Consider the following 26,524-nt stretch of genomic DNA (forward strand, 5'->3'; position numbering starts at 1 on the left):
TTGGTTATTATAAGGACTTGCTTTATACCTACGTTTACAATACAGCCTAATTATGTGCAAAGTCCCCTCAAACATATTAACAGCAAAAACATATTGCCTATTTACGTGTAACCCTGTCTGACACACACACACACACAGTACCACTCCTACAATAATACTATACAAGCCAGCCAGCTCTAATCCACATAGGTTGTGCTTTTATTCATCATGACACATTGATATCTTCTAGGTTGTATACTCCATATAATGTTAGCATGCTAATGTAATATATCCTGGAATTTGCAGCTTACTAAATGGTGGGAATATGAGAAAGGGAATATGTCTATTATCACTGACATAGTTATAACCATTTAAGCCAGAGGTTCCCAAAAGCAGTTCTTAAGGCACCCAATCCATCCAGGTATTAAGCATATCCTTCTTGACCACAGGTGACATACTCTCCAACTCTACCTTTTTGGCAGGTACAGTACCGTTTTTTTTTATGGCCTGTACGTTTTTTGGTTTATTCAACTATCCATTGTAAATATAAGGGGCCGTGAATGCACCCCCTTTACCCATGACCACGCCCCATTTCTGAATTTGTACTGGTTTTTGCTCTTCAGATGTGGAATGGTATGAGGTGACTATTAGTATCTCTAGGGGTGACACTGCTGAGCAGTGTAGATCGCTCAGCACACATTGATGCACAGCACTGGCCCTGACCGGCGATCTCACTAGATTTATCCTGCATGCAGGATGTTAATCGCCCGGCCATAGCAACACGCGTGGCTGCGCATCGATATCGCGATGTAGGGGCATTTTCTAAGCGATCTAGTCAGATCGCTTAGAAAAGGCCCCATTAGATTGAACCATACTATTCCTTCATATATGGAGACTCATGGGTTCTGTGGCTGAATTAATTCAGGCTTATGTTATCTCAACAGGTATAGAACCTGTGTAATTCATGAGTGTCCAAATTTAGAGACTGTAAAGTAGTGTGTGTGTGTGTGTATATATATTAATCTGTATTTTTCTCTTCCACACACTGTAGTAGTTTTTCATAAGGCCTTCCCCAGCACATGCAGCCCTTGCTTCACACAACCTCACACCTCTCACTATTTGCCCTTCTGCTAGGCTCCTCCCTCTGGATCCCTTTTTTATTCTCGGACTGTACCAAAAAGATACCAACAGTTATGTTTCCCAGCATCGTGATTGAACATTAGACCAGTGCTTTGGGTGTATAAACCACGCTCCACGCTCCCTATCTCGTCAAATAAAGCTCCCTGTAGATTACGACGCGTGTGACAACCCAACCCCATCTCACAGCGCGGATGGTACGCCCCCTTCCCCTTGGCCCGACCCGCTCGCCCCAGCATCAGTGACGTAACTGCCAGGGCGGGCTTGGGAATTGGCCGAGCGGAGTCGCGCGGGAGGAGTGACGTCAGCGCGGGGAAGGTATAAGAGGCGGCGCACCTGGCGCCATTCCTTCATTCCAACCGATCAGGACCAAGCTTCGTTGGGGGCTATATTTAATTTAATTAGCGTTCCGCGATCTGATCATCAGCCGCAATGAACGGACAGATCCTTAACGGTTTCCACGACGCTCTCATCGATGAGGGCAGCTTCCTGTTTACGTCCGAGTCCGTCGGAGAAGGCCACCCCGGTGAGTATGCGTGACAGCGATGTGAGGTTGGGCGTGCACCGTCTGACAGGCGCCTCCATCGTTGTGGGGATCTTGCTCGCCGTGTCTGGTTTTATTTTCTTTGTTTCTCTAGCTGTGTGCCGGGCGGGAAGGGGTTAAAGTCTCCTGTTCCACGGGAGCGCGCGGCGCCGTCGCAATGCAGCTCCGTAGCACGTGGTCGGAAGGGATCTCTCCGTACGGGGAGTGGATCCCTGGCCGGCAACATGCGTCATTCTGGGTTGTGCGGGAAACACTGGACTGTTATGTTACCCTCTCTGTGGAGAGGGGCGGGAGCAGGCAGTGTGTACTGCAGGGGATATTGGGTGATGTAATGGGACCAGAACATTGAGCTTATACAGCGTTGTATATAGCATGTATCTGCCCTAGCACATGTGGAGCTTATCACTGGTCATCAGATCTGGTGTTTATGGCCTGTGTGGATACTGTTGTATTGTACTAATGTATGGGGAGTGCTATTTAATACCAGCATGTATTTAGTGTGGAGGGAGTAAACTGAATGCCTGACACTATGTTCAGAGTACTACTCGTGCATTAGTATGTAGATGGGAATGTACATCATATGCCTGACTCTGGGAGTGGTGAATGTGACCTTGTGATGGTGCCACATCTGGCCTGTAGTTGTACAGTAACTCTAATGTCTTGTAGTTGGCAGCCTGCTAGTGACCCAAATACTCAGTGTTTTTTGCATAATATGGTCTACGAAAATACCTAATTCTTTAGCAAAATTATCTGGGAAACTATTGAGCAGCCTCCATAATGTCCTGAAGTAGGTGTGATGGCGGCATGCCAAATGCAGCCTGCATAACGCTCAGTGGGTGTAGATGGGGATGGCCCAATGGGTGAGCGTCTTGTGTGGTGTAGCTCAGGTTTCATGTGACTGTGTGGACAGCTGTTCCTGAAGGGTTCGTAAACTTGTCCACATGACACTCCTCCCCTACTCTCGGTGGCGATGCAGTATAAACCAGTGCTCATATCTATTAGAACTGTAAAGTGGAGTGCTTTTTAAAGTAACCTATTAAGAGCAGTTAATGCTGTGTAAAAGCTCTGCTCTAAATGAAGAAACAAGCATTAGTGTTAAGCACTATGGACTAGAGTCCATAAATTTCTACTCCCTACAATGTGCACGTGACCTCCTGTCTGCCCATAGTGATTCAATTTAGTTATCTTGGGAGCTGAAATTCAGCCTACAGCAGATCTCATGGCTTGTGTGTTATCTATTCCTGGCTTTGTTTGGGAGCGGTTTCCCTGGGAAGTAAACATTGAAGTGCAGCTATGAAAGTACCTTGGATGATGCTGGAAATGTTGGTTTTAAATGTGGAGATTTAACTTGTATAGGTGCAGAACTGCTATTCAAGCGGTGTTGTATTGGTTACATGATGACTGACTTATGACTTCAAGAGATCATGCAGGGTTCACATGTCGGCATTGTATTACAGTGTCACTACGGAGCTGTAACTGGATTCTGTGCTCTGTAGGGGAGAAACAGGTGTGGGGCACAATTTCCTTTTATAGAAACTCTTTATATTCCCAGCCCATTCTGAAGTTTGGAAGCTGCAGGCTAAAATGTCAAAGGTTGCCAATGCTTGAGCAATCAGGAAGATGGTTTGACTACAGTTTGTTAGCCTTTATATAACATTATTTCTACTTAAGTGTAAGCTAGTTTCTCCTAGGATCTGTAAAGGAGTTTTTCCTGTTTGTGCTTAATCTAAATGTTTTTGCCCCACAGACAAAATCTGTGACCAAATAAGTGATGCAGTCCTTGATGCCCATCTGAAGCAAGACCCAAATGCCAAAGTTGCTTGTGGTCAGTGTTAATCATTTTTTAATGAGATCGGTCAATCATATTAGGACAACATAACTAAGTTAATGTTCATTAACAGAAACTGTTGCGAAGACTGGCATGATCCTTCTCGCTGGCGAGATCACATCTAGGGCAGCAGTAGACTACCAGAAAGTTGTAAGAGACACTATTAAACACATTGGCTATGACGACTCCTCCAAAGGTGAGTAGTGGTCCTCCTGAACAGGAATAGTCCTTGGTTCTACCAGTAAAACTAATGGCATAATCTCTCATCTATATCCAGGTTTTGACTACAAGACCTGCAATGTTTTGGTTGCCCTTGAACAGCAGTCTCCTGATATTGCCCAGGGAGTGCATCTGGATAGGAATGAGGAAGATGTGGGAGCTGGGGATCAGGTGAGGAAAAGCTAGAATTCCTAGGTGCTCCTGTAATGCTGCCTCTAAAACAGGCTTGGTCTTAGTGTTGTCTGTTTATATTCAGGGCTTAATGTTTGGTTACGCTACTGATGAAACGGAAGAGTGTATGCCTCTAACAATTGTCCTAGCACACAAACTTAATGCAAGGATGGCAGAACTACGCCGCGACGGGACCCTACCCTGGCTTCGTCCTGATTCTAAGACCCAGGTGAGGAGGATAGCTTTGGTTTGACACAATTACTAGCAGGGTTCTTGAATTTAAATAGTGTGCATCTAAACTAAATGGTTTCCCCTTCAATGGCAGGTGACTGTCCAGTACATGCAGGACCGTGGGGCAGTAATCCCATTAAGAGTACACACAATTGTGGTATCTGTTCAGCATGACGAGGTGATCTGCCTGGATGAGATGCGTGATGCCCTGAAAGAGAAAATTGTGAAAGCTGTGGTTCCCGCCAAGTACTTGGATGACGACACAATTTACCACCTGCAGCCAAGTGGGCGTTTTGTAATTGGGGGTCCACAGGTTCGTTATGGTCCATGAATGCCACTATCCGTTCCATTCTAAAGGTGCCCATACACTTGTCCGATTTGACCCAATCTGATTGATCGGGCCAAATCAGAGGTGTTTCATGTCCCCATTAGGTCCGATGTGGGGTCCTGTGCACACCGGACATACTGCAGTCCGACCTCCGTCTCGGCCTTCCTGTCGGAAGTGGGGTACAGGGTTGCATGCAAAAAATGTGTGAAAGGACAGCATGTGACATGCTGCATAGGGTCCTGCTGCCTGGGAAGTTCCGGGGGTAGTTAGTTGGCCAATACACTGCAGTATTGTATGAGTACTTTTCTGTCAATCTATTTGGTGGAAACAAATACAATGGTAATGTATGGGAGCATATGAGAATCAACCATTTGCTTCCAAATGCTGGAAATCAGAGAATGGTTGGTCAGACAAATGTGTTATATCAATTGCTTTAACCAATTTATCAGAACAATCTTTATCCAGAGTTCATGAGCGTATGGATGATTGCCATATGCTCCCATACATTGTACAATCCATCCATTAGACTGCTGGCTAACGACTTGGAATGACCCATTATTTTTTAGGGGGATGCTGGATTGACTGGACGCAAGATTATTGTAGATACTTACGGAGGATGGGGAGCCCATGGTGGTGGGGCCTTCTCTGGCAAGGACTACACAAAGGTGGACAGATCTGCTGCCTATGCTGCTCGTTGGGTGGCTAAATCCTTAGTGAAGTCAGGCCTGTGCCGTCGGGTTCTTGTCCAGGTGTGTATGCAGCTAGTGAAATTGACAACTTTGATTGTCAGGAGCATCAACAACTGTCTGTACTCTGCATGCCTGTTGGGTTCACACTGCAGATGTCAATCTCTTAAACAGGTTTCTTATGCAATTGGTGTTGCCCATCCTCTGTCTATCTCAATCTTCCATTATGGGACCTCACAGAAGAGTGAGAGGGAACTGCTGACCATAGTAAAGAAGAACTTTGACCTCCGCCCTGGTGTAATTGTCAGGTAAAGTTGGTGATGAGTTGCTTTGTGTACCAAGGTAATGGGAGGGAGGTGTTATTACCTTGCTGAGGTAATGGCTAGTCAGAAAGGGCTTGCCCTGCATTGTGTGAACACCACCTAGAGCAGAAGAATGAAGGGGTTTCGGGTCATTGGTGGACACAGTCGTTAGTCAATTCAAAGTGGTGAGTATAGTCTTGGATGGCCACAGGGTAAGTGCCCTGTGCTTGAGCCAATGGGGCAGGCTCTTCCCATAGCTGAGACAAACTGATATAGAGAAATGTAATACATACTGCTTATTAACAAGCAAACTTGTATATTCCAGGGATCTGGATCTGAAGAAGCCAATTTATCAGAGGACTGCATCCTATGGCCATTTTGGTAGGGACAGCTTCCCCTGGGAAGTGCCCAAAAAGCTGGAGTATTGATTGTTAGGCTTTTCCTCCTTTGACCTGCTGGCGTTATATACAGAGAAGCCTGCAGTTTCTTGAGGGAGGAAAAGGCCCCTACTAACCCTTCCTGTCATTCTATTGGTTCACTGTAGTCTCCAGTATCATGTCCTCCTTCCTGGAGAGGGGGACCATGTATAAGTTGTATTGTCACCGCATCCCTTCCTTGCTGTCAATCTAATCTGTTTACTGTAGGTGCTTCTAGCAGGATAGGCTTTTACTAGTTCTGGTAGCCTTACATGTTGTATCTATGACCAAGTATATTGTCCCCTGGCTTCTCTCTTGGGGCCCAGACATGCTACTGCTTATTCTCTGGTGCTCCCTTTATAGGATCTGGGTGTTAAGCCCTAAATGATACTGCTTTTAACAAACTCCATCATAATCTTCTGCATGTAAATCAGTAGTGCCCTATACTTTGAACAATGCACTTTGCTGAACCATACACACTTCCCAATAGCGAGTAATGCAGTACACAACTGGTCCAGAAAATTAAAGTGGCCTCTTCGTACTGTTACAATGACTTCCTGGTGCCTGTAGATGACTCCTTAACATCTTCCCCCTTTATCAGCCACGATGCACAGACCTCCCTGCCTAGCGTTTGATCTAGTTTTATTCCGCAAACTGGTGTCCGGTCTATTTATTTCCCCTCTGCGGCTGGCTGGTGTGGCTACAGAGAAACCAGTACACGGCAGAGGTTAGACCTGACACCGGTTGCAGACGAGCAAAAGGATCTTACTTGAAAATGGATGTGTAACTGCTTTATTTATTGTGGAGCCAGGTACAGGTGTAAGTACAGAGTAGCCTGTGCCACAGGTAACACTTTTTTTATTTTATTTTTTACATTATGTTGTTTCGGTTACAATGACTCCACACCGCCCAGTAAACTCTGGCATGCTAAGGTGTAGTACAGAAAAACCTTAGCGGCACTCTGCAGAGGACCTGGCTTGTGATCATGTGTAAGATTTATTTCAGTTGGAGCACCCCCTGCAGGCATGAGCACACAATACCAGTGTTGTACAGAGAAACTGGATGTTTACACGCTGTCCTGTAGGGAGTTCTCTGACTTGTAATGGGCTTACACCATCCTCCTACTTCAATTTTTAGCTATTCCATGTGTCTGGTTAAAAATAACACAAGTTTCATGAATAAAGTATTAGGTGCTCCCTTAATGTGTGTTGTCTTTAATGCTGTTATTTTAAAGGTCTCGTAAGTTAGAAATAGAATTGGTTTAATTTTTAGATCTTTATTAGACTATTTTGGGTATTACAGCAGTATAAAAGGCAGCTTCTGTACAAAAAGACAAAACATATAAAAGATTCTGGCAGTACTTTGGTCACAGGTCTAAATGTTCTGATTCTTGGAGAGATTTATCTCGTTTATCTTCCTGGTGCTGTGAGTCATCATACTTCATGCTGGCAAAGGTTACTTCCTGGGCGAGCTGCTCCAGTGATGGCCGGCCAATGACTAGGTTCCGTAGCGAAATTGCTGTCATCAGGAAACTACAGACCAAACAGATGTGGTATTAGGCTTATGCAGTCAGTGCGTACACAAGACCTTGGGTAGCCAACTCCAGTCCTTGAGAGCCACTAACAATTAAGGTTTTCCAGATCTCTTCACAGAATCACAAGTGAAACTAGTGCCACTTGTGGATCTTTTAAAATGTGTTAGTGAGTTCATCTGTGGCGCAGCTAGGTTGTCTGGAAAATGTGAACTGTTGCTAGCTCTGGAGGACAGGAGTTGGCTACCACTGCCCTAGACCATCTTAAAAAAATTCAACTAGTTGGATTGCAAATCTGGTATAAAGAAAATGATCAACAATTGGGCTAAAATTAAAAAGATTATTAAATTGTTAAAATCCAACATTCAAAATTACTTGTCTGAATGACCATTTTTGCGTAAAGATTTTTAGGAACGAATCACACTTGCTCTTACAGTACCAGATTTTTATTCCATTTAGCAAACCTAGTTGGAGGAAAGTTTTAGTGTATGGCCAGTGCAAGCCATTACTTCAAAACATGACTGTTCTATGGACATCAGTTGGTTCTGACTAAACTTTTACCAGGCTCCAACCAGATTGGGTTCAGAAACTGGGTGAAAAGTGCCTAAGTTGTACATGCCAACATTTGATTCCAATTTGCAGTCTTGTATGGGATATATTGCTGGAGTCTGCAAATGCTGCATGGCAGATCTGCGTCATAGGCAGTCCAGCTGCCCGGGTCCCAGACATGCAGTTACTAAGGTAATACATGGAATACTGCAAACAGTGTATGGGCGGGAGGCAGCGCTAGAATATATTACTTCTAGCTGTCTGTTCTCCAGACATTTTACATGGGACACATTTTCCAGGTGATTTAACAGTGCACCTGGAAATGGGAACTGTAGAGGTCATAGGAGATTAAGATTAACTCCTGTAATGTTCCAATCCATTTACTAATGAAAGTGAATACTTTGTACTTATCAACACCTGCACATCTAGACAAGACCACAACGCATCTCCTATTGGCCTCATCGATTATGCATGCTGGAAATATTTGTTTGTGGACCTTGGTGCAAACTATGGGAAATGTGGATGTGCCAAGTAGTGGACAGAAAGTACCAACCAAACAGCCTGTAATGTAGCATGGTCAGTACTTTCTCTCTCAAAGGCTTGCATATCCACCTGATGAGTAAACACCTCTCCATAAAGGTGCTTAATCACAGTGCTTTAGTGACCAGGATCATTGCTTCCAGTAATTAATAAACCTAATTTGGAAATATAAAATATACTGGAAAACAAAGTACACACTGATCTTGTAAAAAGTATTGCCAAATAATATTATTTGAGTCTCAGGAATGACTACATGTTGAGTGCAAGACATTATGAATCCTTTGAGGACCATGGGAATTTATGCTAACGTTGCTGTGAGTAATGCTTCAAATATCCACAACAAATGCCAGGATCACTCACAGCAACTGCTCTTTTTTTTGGGTGCAATATTTAACTAGACTTTCACAGCAATGTTGGCATTCTTAGGTGTTAAAAATACATCACCCTAAAGGAGGAAATACTGTTACATTTAAAAAGGAAAAGCTTCATAGCTGCAGAATATGATTTCTACAGGAATATTCAAATGTTGGATACATCAACCTAGCACCTTAAGGAAGAGCAAGGTTCTACAACACCGAACAAATGTACAACTGAGGAAACAAAACAGTCTGGCAATGGTAGAACCGCCATCATTGGTGGCAGACAACGGTAATCCCAAGATTGTTGGACACATCCAAAATGAAACCAATGCATGAGATAAAGACAACAGGGGAGATGGTGCATGGAGAGAGTCCTGATCGGCTTATATAGAACACTATCCTGTGCCTTCAGCTGTTCATATACAAAAGGGAAAGTGAATAACCCAGGAGTAGCTGTAATGAAACTATCTGACCATGCGAGTTAGATCTTCAGAATGTGGATAACTCCTCCAGAAAACCTCAGGGTAAAGGCTGCAGGAGAGATCCCCAATCGGAAAAAATGCCTCAATAGGCATAAATTCATTTCCACCATCTGAAGACAGTGTAAACCAGGGGTGCCAACTCCCGTTCTCGAGAGCTACCAACAGTTCACTTTTTCCAGACAACCTAGCTGGGGCATAGGTGCACTCATTACTCAAGGACACATTTTAAAAGATCCACAGGTGGAGCTGATTAGTTAACTTGTGATTGTGTGAGGAGACCTGGAAAACATGCACTGTTGGTAGCTCTCGTGGACTGGAGTTGGCTACCCCAAGTGTAAACCAACATGTCCAAACTACAAAAACTACTTTTCAGATTTAAGTATATGGGTCAGAGTGTAGGTCCCACTGGTGATAGTCAATGCCAATATTTAGCATTATGCAGGAGATCAATGTGAAATCTGCACTAGGCTATTCATACATAGCAAGGATACAGAAAATGTATGCAAAAATTGTTCCTGCATAATGTTTTTTTTTTTTTCTTTAAACATGGTAAATATGCTCCATTAGCATGTATACACCTTTCACACCTGCAGTTATGAAAATAATGTGTGATAATAAGTACAGCAAAGCCAAATACTGAGCCATACAGTAGGGATAGCTACCAGTCTTATCTGCATTGCAACTAGCAGATCAGGAAATGTAAATATGACATTCCTCCTGGTCTGGGAATATCATTTAGTTTTGTCTTTGGTAGCAGTTTATTTAAGGCTTCCTAACCCCCAACAGACAGTAATACACAACTGGAAATTGGAATTATGACAACCGTTACATTTCGTGCCTCAGAGAATGCTAATCACAATAGTCACAATTAAATCCCCTCTTCATTATTTGAAACGGAAATGAGAATTGATAAGACACTTGTGTACAATGTGTTCAGGTGAAACAGACACGCTGTGCAGTTTTTCAGCTAGAACCCTGCTCCAGAACACATAGATATACACGCGGTTGGATCAATAAGCACCTGTGTTTGAAGACAGGTGGTGTTGCTGAGGAAAGTTGGTATTACTATCGTGTACTAACATCTTTCAAACAACGCCATAGCAAATTTCAGATTTGATTCATAGGTTAGTTTTTTTTTTCCACAACGACAATGCAATTCCCTCATCTGGAATTGTTGCCGCCAAATTGCATGAATTGCACTATGAATTGTTGCTGCATCCACTGTACTGGCCAAACTTGGCTCCCTGCGACCTCTTTCTGTTCCCTAACCTGAAAATGTTGCTCGCGGGAAAAATAATAAATTCAGCTCAAACAAGAAGGTCATCGTCGAGACAGAAGTCTAGAGTTTGACAAATCATATTTTTTAGAGGGTTTAAAGAAATGGCAGGGATGTTCAGAAAAGTATATTGCCGTGAAAGGAGAGTATGTTGAAAAATAAATAAAAAATTAGTCTTCATTCTTAACTCAGGTACTTATTGATCCACGTGTGTGTGTGTGTGTGTGTGTGTGTGTGTAATTTAATATAGATAGAGGAGTAGTTCTGAAGCAGAGTTCCAGCTGAAAAATTGCACTGCATGTCTGTTTTACCTGAACACATGGAGCAATGTACAACCAAACTTGGTACACATCCGATTTACAATCTGGGAAAAAATACTGTGGGTGTAATGAATGGTGTGTACACACGGTGAGATTCCTTTGCTAAGCAATCTTTGCACTATTTACATACAATTCATGCTATCTGCATTAGATTTGCACTATATAGTCATTGCTGCCCTGCCTATCTGGGTTTCGATTTGTGCTGCCCCGGGAGCGCGCATTGGGATCGCAAGGTAAAAAACCTGTGCGATCTGCATGCAATTTTCACTATATAGTCAAAATCTCATGCTGGATTGTACCGTGTGTACACACCACAAGTCACCTCTAGCACCCCTGTGGGGGGGCCAAAAAGGAGTCTGGCCCATGTATATTCCAGCATAACTGGAATGGCTGGAGCAATTTACACCAAAGTTGGTACACATATCACTTACAATCTAAAAAAAAAAAAAATACTAAGATACTAAGGGGGTAAAACACCCCTAGGAAGGGGGGGGGGGGGGCAAAAAGTGAGTCACTATGCAAAGTGAGTCAGGGAAGCAACATATGGCAAAGTTGCAGAACATACATTGGGACCAGATTAGGTTGCAGAACATAGATTGGGACCACTAACATCTGTAATCCTGACTCCGCCAGTGGTGGCCCAAAAAGGGGGTTGTGGACATGGAGTTTCAGAAAAAAACAAAAACCTGGTCAGATCCGGTAGCCCACCACAGACAGGTGTAAGCCAGTCCAGTCACACCATGGGCATGGTGAATGGATAAGCGTAAAACAAAAGAAGGCTACCTCAGCTAGTTTACTATATAATCAGGAACCAGGTTGCTGAGCCAAATGTACTTAACTTACTGCTTAATGTTCACCCTTCTAGCCTGTTCTGGCTTTAGAATACATTACTATATTAAATACAATATTAGAATGTCAGAATTGATCCCATAACTTTAATTGTGAAAATAAATCAGATACCTACCTGCGACGCAGAAGATAATACTTCTTATTGAAGAATCTCTCAAACCTCTGAACCACTGTCGCATTTCGCCTGCGCTCAACCTCTGCTATCCGCTTCTGCCTGCGCAGGTAGGTGAGCACCAGAGGGTCTGTAACATCAATATCTTCCACCACCCCAGAGATGAGGGGCTGTAACTCTGGAGATAGAGGAGCAGTCTCTGGAAAGCAGAGGAGACAATTCCAACACCAGTGCAAGCAGAGGTCATGTTCAAGAGTAAAATACATTCATATTTCACGTGAGTGGTGGTTTAAGAGGGCAGGGTCCAGACAACCGTATTTTATAGCAGACTGATAGTTTTATAAGAGTGTCAGTCCTCGGTATTTACTGGGGATTTCAAGAGAAATTAAGGAAGGAAGGAAGGCATCTAGAACTCTGAGAAGGATAGATTGTCTCCTCTTTGGGAATTGCTGGGGACTTTTCTATTGGAAAGTTCAAGCAGGGACTATTACATGATCAGGGCAAGGAAGGCAGGAAATAGACCTCTGCCCTTAGCACATTTCATATAAGGCAGTGGTCTCCAACCTTTTTTGGGGCGGGAGCTACTCGAGACAAAATAAACCGCCTGAAGAGCTGCTAAAATTTTTTAAAAACAAGAAATCTGCATAATAATCAAAAAATGCCCTTTACACATTATGCCACACACTGTAATGGCCCTGACACATTATGCCGCATACCACAATGCCCCAGACACAATATGCCACACACTGCATTGTCCAATGTGTCACAAACATACCTCCCAACACTGGAGACAGAGGAAAAGGGTATACACATATACCCCACAGTGCCAGGAACAAGTATGCCCCCACAGTGCCAGGAACAAGTATGCCCCCACAGTGCCAGGAACAAGTATGCCCCCACAGTGCCAGGAACATGTATGCCCCCACAGTGCCATGAACAAGTATGCCCCCACAGTGCCATGAACAAGTATGCCCCCACAGTGCCAGGAACATGTATGCCCCCACAGTGCCAGTTTCCCAGCACCAGCAGACTCACCAGTGCTGCTGTCCCCCAGTGCCGCTGCTGTCTGTGTCCGATGTGTCCGGTGTCATCGTCGCCGCTGCTGCTGATTCCTCTCTGAGGAGAGGAGAGCACCGAGCGTCTCTCCTTCCCCTCACTTCCTTGTGACTGGGCGTCCGTCAATCAAAACTCGCGGGCCAGCTCCTGATTGGCTGCTGGCCCGCGAGTTCTGATTCGCAGACGGCACAGTCAAAGGAATCCACAGTGAGGGGTAGGAGAGACGCGGGATGCGCTCTCCTCCCCTCAGAACAGACAGGGAGAAGGCCGAGCTTCGGCTAACGGATTCGGCTGGCTGGATAATGGAGTGGCGGGCGGCTGGCAGGGGCAGAGGGAGTGGTCGAGCCACCCGGATCGCTGCCGCGAGCTACCGGTAGCTCGCGAGCGACGGGTTGGCGACCACTGATATAAGGTCTACACTACACTGGCTGCTGATACTCACCACTCCCATTCTCCACTTTCTCCTTCAGCTCCTGCAGGCGAGTGAGGTTCTTCTCTAGGCTCACAGCTGTGGTGTTCACATACAGGTACATGTAACAAGAGGGTCCCGGGGACACGGTAAACACCTTGTGGTAATCCCCTGCTGGCAGCTGAAAGATAGCAGTGTGCATAGATCATACCTGTATATGGATATTACAATCTTGGCCTGTGACAAAATTAATACATGAAATCCACGATAGGCAGAGCTGGGGAGCCAGTATTATACCACAAGAGTTAGGATTCACACTCATTTTAGTATCAGACCCTCATGGGAGATGACAAAGTCTCATTGTGGAGATAAACCTGGGCACATCTTGCTTTCATACCTACATGTGTGCCAACTTATAAGAGTAGGGGTTGCAGCACAGTTTAAAATTCAAAAAGGGGAACCACACCAACTGCCAGTGCATCAGTTCGGAATGGCAGTTGTTGTGGCTCCCCTTTTTTGAATTTTGAACAGTGATGAACTTTTTTAAAATCCACATACACAAGGTTGCCCCATATGCGCCTTTGACATTTTGTGGTGAGCCTCGCCGCTTTGATGGGCGCACTCGTCGTTTCCACCTCGCTGCAAAGAACCAGCGAGGTGGAAATGGCGAGTGAAGGGGGGCAATTAAATACTGATGGCGAGCTATGACGGCGAGCCATCGGCAATGCTCACCATCAGAGCACTGAATATACTCCATAGTGGTTAAGATTAAGATCAGCTCTGTGGGCTGCACGTGTCCAACCACCCACCACTAAAGACCATGTTGTAGGGGGGAATATAGCCTGCATAACAGTTTCAAACTTATTGTCACAGACCCCGAGCAACATCTGATACCTTAAAACCCAAACATGGCACTTGCCCAATGTAATGGTGCCAGGGTGCAGAAGGAAAGCCACGTAAATATTAGCCAAGCTATGGAGAATGGGTCAGTAACATATTACTAGGTAATGCAGTTAGCCTTTACATTCACATAAACACATAGGGCCAGATTCTCTAAGCTTCAAAAGTGATAAAATGGAGAGTGATGAACAGCCAGCCAATCAGCTCCTGCCTGCCATGTCACAGACTGTGTTTGAAAAATGTCAGACAGGAGCTGATTGGCTGGCTGTTTATCACTCTCCATTTTATCACTTTTGAAGCTTAGAGAATCTGGCCCATAGAATGTGCTGGCAGATAAGAACCACTTGACCTATCTAGTCTGTCCCTTTTCTTATCCTTTAGGTAATCTCAACCCTTTAGATGTACAATGTTGTAACAGAAGTTGAGCACACATTTACCAGTCTGGGTGCAATATATAGTATTACTATTGCAGTGTTCTGTAACCTCACGCTGAGTAACTCCCTCTTATGTAATCACCAAGTCTAGGAGCAGCTAGTAATTACACAGCTCTACATTCCTTATTACAGGGCCTACTAGCCCGCTGCTCCAGGCACCGCTTAAGGCAGAAGAGATAAGGGGAACATAAAACACGGCAGTTGTTTCCAGTATTGGGAGATCACACCACATGGCGGCCCTCACTTGCGCTCTGATTCTGGTTCACTCGCAAAGGCAAATTCCTTCTCAAATGGACAGAACCATGTGCATTGCAGGGGGGGGGGGGGGGTCAGATGTAACATCTGCAGAGAGAATTAGATTTGGGTGAGTTATTTTGTTTCTGTGCAGGGAAAATACCGGCTGCTTTATTTTTACACTGCAATATAAATCTCACTTTGATGTAAAACCCCACAAAATCTAATTCTTTCTGCAGAAGTTACTTCAGTCCCACCTGCAGTGCACATGGTTTTGTCCATTTGAGAAGGAATTTGCCTTTGCGAGGGAACCAGAATAAGGGCCTATGTGTAAACAGTGGGCAAGCATGGAAACATAATGTTCCCTTTTAGTTACCTGCATGCGGTCACCCTCTCGCAATGTGAAGTTTTTGGTGTCTTTCACAATCTCCACATTGACTTCTCCTTGCAGGACCTGTATGCTGGTGTTACCCAGGTCCTCATTCACAAAATTCTCCAAATGAAGGCCTGGGATGAAGGATTAGAGGGAATGTAAATGAATAAAAACTGGATGGAAAGAAGCAAGAGGGGGGGGGGGGGGGGGTTACATGAAGAAAACATACAGGTCACTACAGATATACATTTGTTTAATCACCACAGCCTAGAACCTCACCTGGGAAGTCTGCTATGAAGACCACATCAGTCTGATTGTCCAGCGAATTCTCCACCTCCTGGAACTTTGCTCGCCATGGCGACAGGTCAACCAGCAAGGGCTTAACCCAGGGTGTTTTACGGAAGGGTGACCACTCAGCTTTCACAATGTCCACCGTCGGGTCATAGAGCCTGACAGAAGGGCAGGCAGTCAGGATGAATGCATCGCTGTGGGCGGAGTAGTAACCCTTACCCAGTCATGGAACAGATATCCGTATGCTAACAGTACTCACCTCTGCTGGAAGCGATCATTGATAGACACCCATACGTCAAAGTATATTTCAGGCTCCGAGATGTTATATGCTCCCAGAAGGCCCTGGAGGCAGGTGGCATATTGTTTCAGCATGTCGGCGTGATCCTTCCAGCGCCGGGTCTGGGTGAATACCTGATGGAGGCATGTTTATATAAACTGAAGGTGCCATACACAAGGGAGTTGCTGCAATAGGTCTCAAAATTCAGTACCAATCGAGGATTTCATTTAGGTTGTAAATGATTTCATTTAGGTTGTCTACGTCACCCAGCCTCATTTTCCTTTCACATGATCTGTATTTTAGGCTGAAAAGTTGACCTGTGCAGTTAAGTCATATGTCCCAACATGACCCTCTCCAGGAGGGACAGAATGCTCTGTTCCTGGACTTCCCTGTTAATGTATGATTACCATATGAAACACCTTTATCATCCATTAACCTGTTTAGAGCAGGTTATGGCAATCATACATTACCACGGAAGTCCAAGTAGAAAGCATTGTGTCCCTCCTGGAGAGGGTCATGTTGGGAGGTATGGTGAAGTGCCTAATCAAGATGTATTAAACATGCAGTTCCCCAGCTGCAGAAGTACACATTCCAGCACACCCTTCCACTGTTTTGCCATGAGGGCATAATAAAGGTATGGCAGGGCATGCAGTTCAACAGCAGCTACTGTTTTAGATCGCACTTTGCCTGATTTTCCACTTTAAAAGGAATGTTCCACTTTCAAAAGTAAGGCGTGATGGAGTGTTTCACCCACCATCACAATACTGTGAAAACATAGGACCTTATTCTGGTTGACTAGCAAGGCTGGGCGTTCCCATGGGCAAATCCCCCGGCACACCACCCAACGCCTTCCCGGCCGCACTGTTGTGTGCGAGCGACCACCGAATAATCTATTCGTCATGGCTGCTCGCACACAGCAGCTGCATATGCGCATAAGTGACTATGTGAAGTCGCAAAAAAAAAAAAAAAAAAAAATCGATCCCCCTTGCGAACTACAATCACCCCCATTGTCCTCTGACAATTGATTTCCCTGTGACCACCATTGCTACAGATTAAGAAATGATACCAATACCATGCTCTCTAGGCAAAACAAAAACTACCAGGTTGATCCCTACCATTATGTGCCTGCCTTTCTGTTTTAAGGGTAAATTTAGTAAAGCTTCTAAAAATGAAAAGAGGGGATGTTGCCTATAGCAACCAATTAGATCCTGTCTATCATTTTCTAGGATGCAATAGAAAAATGATAGACAGAACCTATGGGGAAATCACCTCTTTTCATTTTTAGAAACTTTAGTAAATTTGCCCCCTTAGACTTAGGGTGGGTACACACCACAATGTTGGCCTGATTTGAGGTTTCTGTGCAAATCGGAAAAACAAAAATGGACATATTTTTACGGTGTTCCCTATTTGCTGGCACCAATGGTCACAAGCAACCATCTGATTGGTCTGCTGCAGGGTTAACCAGAAGATATTGCTAACAATGCCATGCTGCTAAATACAGTTATAGCATGTTAGATTGCACAGTCAACCCCAGCATCATGCAATTGTATGTGCTATTGCCAATGCAGGGTCACATCACCCATTCCATCGCCTGGCTGGCCTTAAGGCCCCCATACACTAGCCGATTTTGGTCCGATTTAGGCCAGATCAGTCGGATCTGGGCGAAATCGGACCAAAATCGGCTACTTTTGATGTCCCCTCAGATCCGATGCGCGGTCCCGTGCGCATCGGATCTGCGTCGGGTGGTCGGACCTGCTGCACGTCCGACCACCCGACTTGGGACCTTTAGCTGGCGGTGAGTGCTGACCTGGGGGCGGTGTGGTCAGCAGCAGGGCTCATCAGGGGGACGACGGAGCGGGGAGCGGGTCCTGACGCTGTAACTAGCCGGCGGCGCCTGTGTGTGATGATCTGGCCGGGCGCTGTGATCATTCACATATATCATTCATTCAGCAGCGCTGCGGGACGGACGGGGCCGGGCAGTGGCGGGTATTATATTTTTAAAACACCTGTCAAATGACTAGCCGTTCTCTGATTGGCTGAGAGCTCTCAGCCAATGACTGACCGTTGGCTGAGAGCTCTCAGCCAATCAGAGAACGGCTAGTCATTTGACAGGTGTTTTAAAAATATAATACCCGCCACTGCCCGGCCCCGTCCGTCCCGCAGCGCTGCTGAATGAATGATATATGTGAATGATCACAGCGCCCGCCGCCCGGCCAGATCATCACACACAGGCGCTGCCGGCTAGTTACAGCGTCAGGACACGCTCCCCGCTTCGGCGTCCCCCTGATGAGCCCTGCTGCTGACCACACCGCCCCCAGGTCAGCACTCAGTACCCCCGCTGCCCGCCCCACTGCTGCCCCTGATCACCACCGGCCCCCATGCCCCTCACCGCCCGCTGCAGCTCCCCGTACATGTGATAAATCGCAAGCGATTTATCACATGTAAAATTTGGCTCATCAAGTGCCAAATTGTATTTGAGCCTCCCGGGGAGCTGCCGGGCGGCTCACAGGAGTATTGGGTCCGACTTGTCCTAAGGACAAGTCGGCCTAATGTATGGGGGCCTTTAGTCTTCCAAGCAGATGTGCTAAAACCCACAACAATTCCAGCACAATCAGCGGAACAGACACTCACCCCTGGGTTAAGGTACCCAATCTCTCCAGTGACGCCGTCTCTATAGGTGACTTTTACATGCTGGTGTGAGCGTGAATGCACCATCATATCCCACGAATACCCATACAGGCCATTTGTCCAGTTATTGTAGCCCTGAGGACACAGCAGGTCATTAGGAAGAGAAACAATGCACAAGTGAAGAGGAAATTTACTATAAACGCCACAAAACTATGTATAAAAAAATTACCAAAACTTTATTAGCCAGGCTTCAGTGGTAGCATGTAACAAGCCCTACTGCTGGATATTTTACAGTTACTACTGTTTTTTTGTTTGTTTTGTTTTTAACCAGATACGATTACACAGTTCACAGTCTACACAGGGTGGCAAATTATTTGTTATCTCTTAGATAAGTCCTCTGACGTTGGAGATTTTGTTTGGTACAGAGGGAATATTTCCTTCACATACTTCTTTTATACTGTACATAAGTACATAAGTCAAAACCAAGTTTTAAGAGGCCTACACACAGAGCGATGTTCGGCCACTTTCTGATCGATTTTACATAATCGCTCAGAAAGTGTCTATCGCTGCGTGTATAGCCCACACAGCGATAGGCATGCGGGACCACGATACATAAGAGACCTGCTGGTTATTGGTGCTCAGAAGGCCCACACATCACTGCGTGAGTGGTGGCCTTCTGAGCATTCAGCCACTGGAGCCCCCACGATGCCGCCCCTGGAGACACCGGAGCCGGCTCCTACCGGCAGGAGAGTGCTTGGAGCAGGAGCAGCGTGGAGAGCACCAAGAGTACTGCCAGCAGTCCGCCTCGCCGCCCCAGTGGCAAAGTGAACACTGCAGAAGAGGGGTAACAGGGAATTACCAATGTGCTTATCATGTGCTTGGGTGGTTCTGCGTAGGGGCCATCTGTTTACTGTATCGTGTCAGGGACATTGCAGCAGGTGCCCCCAGTAACTGGAGGTCCGCCCGCTCATTATAAACCATTGCACCAATGTTTATAGGTCACCCTGTGACATGTGTCATATGACACTCCCTCAGGCTTTACTTCAACCCATTATTTAAATTGAGAGATTTTTTAAATCTATCATGCTGAATCTCCCATTATGAATCTCTTGCACAAATCTCTCTGTGTGTAGGGCCCATTAGGGCCGGGACTCTGAAGACACCACTGGAGACAATGGGAGCGGATAAGTCACCAGTGGCAACACCAGACACAATATAGGTCATACATTCGAACATGCCAATATTTTTTTCGTGTCTACATGATGAATGTTGACATGATATCGACATTATGAATACGTCTGCACCCTCATGTTGACATTACGACTGGTGACATACAATACCACAGTTTGAATAGCAAAGCAGGTAGAAGCACTGAGATAGGACAGTTAGCTCTCACCTGTGTAATGAAGTGGGAATAGGGGAGGAAGAGCTGCTCAATGATGTAGATGACAGTGAAGATGGCTCCTAGTTTATGCCGCAGCCCTGGCAGTACCCCGCTCTTCCCCTTTTGCCCCGGATATACACAATCTGGACTTTTTTGCGGGGGCTGCACGCGGGGCAGCGCCCAGTGCAAGCAGCGAGGAAATTTGGAAACAAGTCGCCGTGGCCAATCAGGATAGCAGAAGAGTGGGCTGGTGGCCAACATTGTGTAGGAGAACATACCTGTGTGATATAATAAGAATTAAAACAATGTTTTTTAAAAGAATTGCGGGGTGGATGTATGAAGCAGTGATAAGGGAGAAGTGATAAAGTGCCTGGCACCGACCAATTAACTGTTAACAGTCCCTTTTTAAACCCAGTCTGTAACTTAACAGTCAGGAGCTGATTGGCCGGTGATAAAGTACCAGGCACTTTATCATTTCTCCTTCCTTATCACTGCTTCATACAGCCATGGTCAGAATTAACACAAGGAATGTGGGAGTGAATGATGAGATCTGGCTGCTCATCACTGGACGAGAGACACAGAGCAAGTCATAGGGGGGAAATTTACTAAGACAGTATTTCTAATTCAGATGGGCTATTGCTATGGACAACCAATCAGATAATATCTATTATCATCTAGAAGGTGCTAAGTAAACAAGAAGTAGATTCTGATTGGTTGCCCATAACAACATCCTATATGTAGTAGAACTCCCATCTTAGTAAATTTTCCACATGTTGTGATGTGAGAAGAGGTATTAGGAGTAAGTATGGAATCATGGTCGCACCCCTGGACAGTGGGAATATATGCTGCACAATCACTCACCAATACTGAAGAGCTGTGAGTTCATGCAGTGGAAATAAGAAACAAAGAACAAAGCGAATGGGCGGGTGATATCAAAGAAGAGGAGGTATCCGGCCGTCAGGTCCAGAATCAGTCCGCCCCAGTGTATAACGACAAGGCTGGTCATCTCCTCTGACATAATCAGCCTAGGAGACAAATACACTGTATCTGCAACAGATCTGACATGTAGTGCTGCAGTGCTGACGACTATATAGCAATCAATATACCCACCTTCCATCATGGCATGCTACAGTATCATGTGTTTATAGTATATGGTATATAAACTGTCCTCAGGGCTGTTGCATAATTACCAACCTCTCTGTGCAGATCTCCATATATTTAATTAGACTGTGAGCTTTGGGAGAGACATATGTTCCCGTGGCGTCTTTTTGTGAAACTTTTTCCAATAAAATGTGTTGTATCTGCATATGAAACGCTACGGCTACACTGGTTTCCTAGAAAGCACTGTAACATTCTACTTCATACCCCGATGTGGGCGCAGTCACACACAGAATATAGGCATGCTGCATATCATGCGTGTGCGTCCTACTCACATAGCAATGGGAATAACCCACGTATTCGTCAAAAGACACCGGACGCTAACACGTGACCTGTCGGCTCACTCACGCCAGGCCTCTCCCGCTGCGTAGAGTATTGAGGTAAGGTGAATGAGGACACAGCTGTACACTGGAGAATACAGTATTAAGGTTTCTCACTCAGTAGTAAAGCACACAGCACCATCTGCTGTCTTTTTTGTGTATTGCAGAACTATGTATATTTGTGCCATAGCCTCTTACCAGGTCAGTTGTATAATGCTAATAAATAACAACAACACAAGATATATCTTATATAAAACTCCATGGGTATTTTGCACTTTCAAAAGGAAAGTAGTGAGGCCTACAGATCTAAATCTAAATTAAAAACTGAAAAAAAGATGACCTTTATGAACTTAAAATATGACTGCTTATTTACACTATATGCTAAGATGGTCCCGTGCCTGCAGTAGTAACACACATTTACTTATTGGAAGAGATAGCATGTGCCAGCTCTCTCCCTGCAGATGAACTGGGAGGATCTTCTGATACACTTGTTTGCTTGAGCCAATACCATAGCACTGGCATGTCTTACTAGGAGAAAAAGAGCATTAGTGCCGACATCCATTGTGGACATAGAGAGAGAATAGAACCTGTGGCGAGCGCAGAGAGCCCTCAAAAGGGCTTCATTGTGGTCACCCCCATCGGCGTACCAGCAGTCAGGATTCTGATGTCGGACGACTGACTGTCGGAATCCCGTCTGTCAGAGCGCTATACCACACACGTGCAAAGTGGAGCATTGTGGGTAGTGGACCAATTTAACACAAGAAACCCATGTACAGGTGTATAAAACATATTTAGAAGGCATGTGGCTACACTAAATTTAGCTCCACTCACTCTGAGGAAATACAGCAGGAAAAAAGCCTTAAATGTTGTGTACTGTACAACATCATAAATAAAAGGGAACAATATTTCATGGTCGCTCAGAAAGGCTGAATGGGTCTTTACAGCTGCATACAAATCTGAAATCTGAGACACATCCCCCAAACAGCAACAACTTTCCTGTGCTTTGCTCGCCAACCCTTCATTACCTCCCACAAACGCTAACTGACAGTTAATCCCTGCATTTTAAGATTACCAATGGTGAGCACAGTGATGACGAAGTTGGCACTTGTGGATTCCAGAAGCACAGAAAAAAATTGCTCAATTGCACAAACATTGCCACCTCTGAATCAGACCTTATTATTTACACAGTGCCCACCTCATAACATTGCACAAACATTGCCACCTCTGACTCAGACCTTTATTATTTACACAGTGCCCACCTCAGAACACCATTCTGCATAGCACCCTGATTTTACACTTGATGCACACAGCCCCCTCACCCTCATATGTGGTATACCCCACATTCCGTTCCAGTATACAAAGACCCCCTCCCCCATAATACCCCTCTGCACACACAGCATCCCCCATATTACATTTCAATCTACATAGCTCCTTTACCAGATTACCCTTAAGTATCCACAACACACCTAAACAGCCCACTCCCCATATTACAGTACACACAGCACCAACATTCTATGGCAGTATACACAGTACCCCTACTCCATATTACACCCAGAATACACAGCACCATAGTGCCCTACAATATACACAGCCCCCCCCCCCCCCCCCTCCATATTACACCCATTACACACAGCACCATATTACTAGACATTATAAACAGTGTTTTATAGCAGAAAGTGCCTTAGCTTCCCACTGGGTCAATTCCCCCCTTGTGTACATGCATTATAAAGGAGTCACTTTTGGAAGTGTCAGGCCACACACTTGGGTAAACCAGGAGAACACAAGCCTGATTATTTCTTATTTTCAAAATCTTACTTGAATGGATCGAACAGCCAATGGCGTGACAGTGAGCCCATGGAATATCCTTCCACCCAATCTGCATCCAGCTTCTTGATGCCAGCGATAAAATAAACAAAAAAGATCTGTAGGATAGGTCAACAAGTGGGTAGGTTAGAAAACATAAACAAGTGAGTAAACTAACTACAGAGGTTACAGCTGCTATTGGGGCCCCATCTTCCCTGACAAAGCCTACTGGGTATGACAGATTTTTTTTACCATTATTCAGCACATAGGGGCCATATAAAACTCCACTATGAAGCCCACAAATATCTAGTTTTGCCCCAGACTGGGGCACAAGTTTATAGAAGCTCCACTAGAAACTCACAATGTAGTATGGCATTGTATATTCGTATTGGTATTGTGGTACCCCTGCAAAATGTGGTCACCCAATACAAGTAAACTTAAAAAAAGTATTAAAATAATGACAAGGGCTGTGAGACATCAAATGGAGGGGAGTTAGGGTTACCACACTGTTAATTAGGGTTCATCAGGAGCCTGAATTACTAGAAAATAAGGAAGAGGTTCAAAGGTTCCAGTAGATATCAGTCTGTGGGAAACCCATGCTGCAGGGAAGTGCTAGTTACCAAATAGCCCTCTCCCCACTGTGTTGAGCTCCGCTCTGGTAACACTGGGAGGCTGACAGGAAGCTGTCCAACTGGCCCATGCAGATCCTATTGCCACACAACGAGGTGCAATAACAACGCCTCACTGATCAGCCACAATGCTGCTAGATCTGCGTGGTTAGGCCTCAGGGTCCCTGAACACGACATTATAAGTTTTGTGTGGTTGTCTTCTCTAATATATATTTACAAGTTACAGTTACCTGCATACGAAGTAGAGTGTAATTCCAAAGTGGGACATGAGCATTGCGCTTACGAGGACGCCATAAGCCATCAACAGACCTGTGAGAGGATAGGAATAATAATGGGAATGACTAGGAAACAAAACTATTTTCATTAAATTAAATGAAAGGGTCCAAACATTGTGCAGATACGGCACTGGCAGGTCCTTGTTAGCGAGACCAATATATATATAAGGTTTACGTAATGGCCCATCAATGGAAATATAATACAGTGATGATGTATCTAACATGTGCTCACATGTAACTATTATTATTCAGTGATAAAGCGCCACAATGCTGATCGGGAGAGGAAGTAGGATCCTAGGTATGGAATCTGTGTAGGATCCCAGGCTGTGATTTACACCTTCCTAGGTCAGACACCAGGGGTAACCTTGCTGTAAAGAAGGCAGCAATATAATAGGAAGCCCGGGACAGGTCCTACACAGCTGAGAGATACTGGAGAGTAAGCGGCGAGCATTCACAGCTTACCAGAAGCGATCGGCATTCAGCAAGGTGAGCTGGAACCCAATGAGGCCATAGAGATAAGAGTGGTTATTCCAGCTGGTCTTGTCCAGGAAGAAAACATACCAATATGGCAGGAGGAAGAGGAGGCAACTGAGACGGTAAAAGCACCCGACCATTATACCGAAAGCACCTGAGGGAGAAGACACTAAAGTAAGATGTGTGGGGGGCAATAGGACTGCATAGTGCATAGAAAACGATTTTACTTTGATTAAAACAACAGTACTTCTACATACGTAACAAAAATGAACAACTCTGAAGAGTTGGGGTCAGCCTACAGGAGGTATCAACAGGGCCGGAGCGCCCCAGGCGAGGGGGGGGGGGGGTACCTGCGGCACTGTGTGATCTGGCGGCGGGGTCCCTGCAGTGATGCGCGCAATCCGGCAGCCAGGCGGCGCGGGAAGCGCTGATGGGTTTGAAAAACTCGCCGCACGCTGATTGGCTGACTCTCAGCCAATCAGCATGCGGAATGTTTTCAAACCCAGCAGCGCTTCCCGCGCCGCCGCCTGGCTGCCGGATAGCGCGCATCACTGCAGGGACCCCGCCGTCAGATCACAAAGTGCCGCAGGTACCCGGCACGGACACCCCTGCAGCCTCCATGCGAGAGGCGTGGGGCGAAGTGCCGCCCTCCAGTGGCTGGCACCCTAGTCAAATGCCTAGATTTGCCTAGTGGTGGCGCCGGCCCTGGGTATCAACACTATGGCCCTTATTCTGGTCGACTCGCTCGGATGCGAATTCTCATCCTTGTGAGTCACCCTAACCCCGCCTTGCGAATTGTTAGCCGGCGCCACCCATTCGCAAGTGAGATTTGTATATCTTAACAATCCTTTTAATAAGGGTAATGCATTTATGCAGATACATGTTGAATATATACAATGTACGAGCACATTGTGAGTGACATTTGCTGTAGAAGAGCGGGCTTGACAGGGAGCATCTGCACTTACGCACATGATGGTCGTAACGAAGACCTCAAATTATTATGTATTGTTATACATGCTGGAAACAAACAGTGGTAGAGGTCAACTCAGGAGAGAAGTACTGGAGAAAGTAATATGGGAGGGTAATGGAACAGCACTGACGGAAAGCAGCACAGTGGGGGCTCATTCACATAGAGTGCCTGAAGTGCGCAGTGCATGTAGTTAGACCAAATCCCAGCATACTTTTCCTGTCACATACGGTTTCGCTGGTAGTTTATGTGAGTTGAGGTGAACTGGCATTGAGCACTGTTGCCTGCGCACTGCGCACGCAGCTATGCTGGACCAACCATAGTCATACCATACGGAGCACGCACAGGAAGACAAGCGCTCACATAAATGGGGTTCTTGTCAGTAATTTTACACTTACAATTCATGGGAAATCAAGCAAATGCACCAGAGGGATATTCAATATTTTAGAAGTTCTTACATTTACCTGACTTAATATATAAGCCATCGCCCACTCCAGCCCTCCCCACCCACCACATAATGCGAGTCCCACAGCTCACCCAGCAGCATTATCACATAGGTCAGGTACATCCAGTCCAGCGGCAGCGGGTTAAGGAAGTTGAAAAGAGGGAATCGGCAAACATCCAGCCCATCCAGATACTTGTGGTCCAGGTAACTGAGGCCTCGCTCTTGGGGGATGTCCAATACCATAAGCAGACCTGGTGGGGATATCCCAGACACAGTGAGTAAAATAACCACACAAAAAGACTTGTTTGGTTGTTATAATGGACAATAAATAAAAAAATTGGGGGGAGGGGGTGTGTGCACAATTAATTGCATACACACACAGTGCAAAGATGCACATTTCTTTCTTTGTTCATTGCACAATTTAAAGCATAAGAAATTATTCCCTAGGGAATATACAGGCGCTTTGACATGAGCTGTTGCCTCAATGTATGCTGCTGCTCAAAATGTGGGGGTAGTCACTCCCCACCAAAAAGACAAGAAAAGGGACAAGCACAAGGCGAGTAGCGCTATGAATAAATAACACCAGATGATTGGAAATATATGAAATG

General features: G+C 45.4%; 2 protein-coding genes across 2 annotated transcripts in view; one reads left to right on the forward strand and one right to left on the reverse strand.

Moving 5' to 3' along the window:
- Window positions 1-1,458: 1,458 nt before the first annotated feature.
- Window positions 1,459-7,043, forward strand: MAT2A (methionine adenosyltransferase 2A). The gene is made up of 9 exons (XM_083184641.1): window positions 1,459-1,642; window positions 3,408-3,485; window positions 3,562-3,684; window positions 3,766-3,878; window positions 3,964-4,107; window positions 4,204-4,422; window positions 5,004-5,186; window positions 5,298-5,431; window positions 5,751-7,043. The coding sequence occupies exons 1-9, from the start codon at window positions 1,549-1,551 to the stop codon at window positions 5,851-5,853; spliced, it is 1,191 nt and encodes a 396-aa protein (XP_083040767.1). The 5' UTR covers window positions 1,459-1,548; the 3' UTR covers window positions 5,854-7,043.
- Window positions 7,044-7,101: 58 nt separating this feature from the next.
- Window positions 7,102-26,524, reverse strand: part of GGCX (gamma-glutamyl carboxylase) — a 35,548-nt gene continuing 16,125 nt past the window's right edge. The window contains exons 3-15 of the mRNA XM_083184640.1: window positions 26,009-26,167; window positions 24,493-24,658; window positions 23,986-24,064; window positions 23,139-23,245; window positions 20,707-20,870; window positions 19,858-20,123; window positions 18,465-18,596; window positions 15,816-15,967; window positions 15,545-15,714; window positions 15,269-15,399; window positions 13,358-13,505; window positions 11,863-12,058; window positions 7,102-7,373 (exon numbers count right to left, since the gene is read on the reverse strand). Coding sequence (XP_083040766.1) covers window positions 7,208-7,373; window positions 11,863-12,058; window positions 13,358-13,505; window positions 15,269-15,399; window positions 15,545-15,714; window positions 15,816-15,967; window positions 18,465-18,596; window positions 19,858-20,123; window positions 20,707-20,870; window positions 23,139-23,245; window positions 23,986-24,064; window positions 24,493-24,658; window positions 26,009-26,167 — 2,036 coding nt within the window. The 3' untranslated portion in view covers window positions 7,102-7,207. The remainder of the gene's footprint in view (window positions 7,374-11,862; window positions 12,059-13,357; window positions 13,506-15,268; window positions 15,400-15,544; window positions 15,715-15,815; window positions 15,968-18,464; window positions 18,597-19,857; window positions 20,124-20,706; window positions 20,871-23,138; window positions 23,246-23,985; window positions 24,065-24,492; window positions 24,659-26,008; window positions 26,168-26,524) is intronic.

The sequence above is a fragment of the Crinia signifera genome, chromosome 4 (genome assembly GCF_055691185.1).
Source record: "Crinia signifera chromosome 4, ASM5569118v1, whole genome shotgun sequence".
Classification (NCBI taxonomy): domain Eukaryota; kingdom Metazoa; phylum Chordata; class Amphibia; order Anura; family Myobatrachidae; genus Crinia; species Crinia signifera.

Excerpts from the sequence above, each read along its gene's own strand:
- MAT2A (XM_083184641.1), top strand. The coding sequence starts at position 1,549 with ATGAACGGACAGATCCTTAACGGTTTCCACGACGCTCTCATCGATGAG. Across the intron at positions 3,486-3,561 it reads AAATGCCAAAGTTGCTTGTG|AAACTGTTGCGAAGACTGGC; the intron begins GTCAGTGTTAAT and ends GTTCATTAACAG. Across the intron at positions 4,108-4,203 it reads GTCCTGATTCTAAGACCCAG|GTGACTGTCCAGTACATGCA; the intron begins GTGAGGAGGATA and ends CTTCAATGGCAG.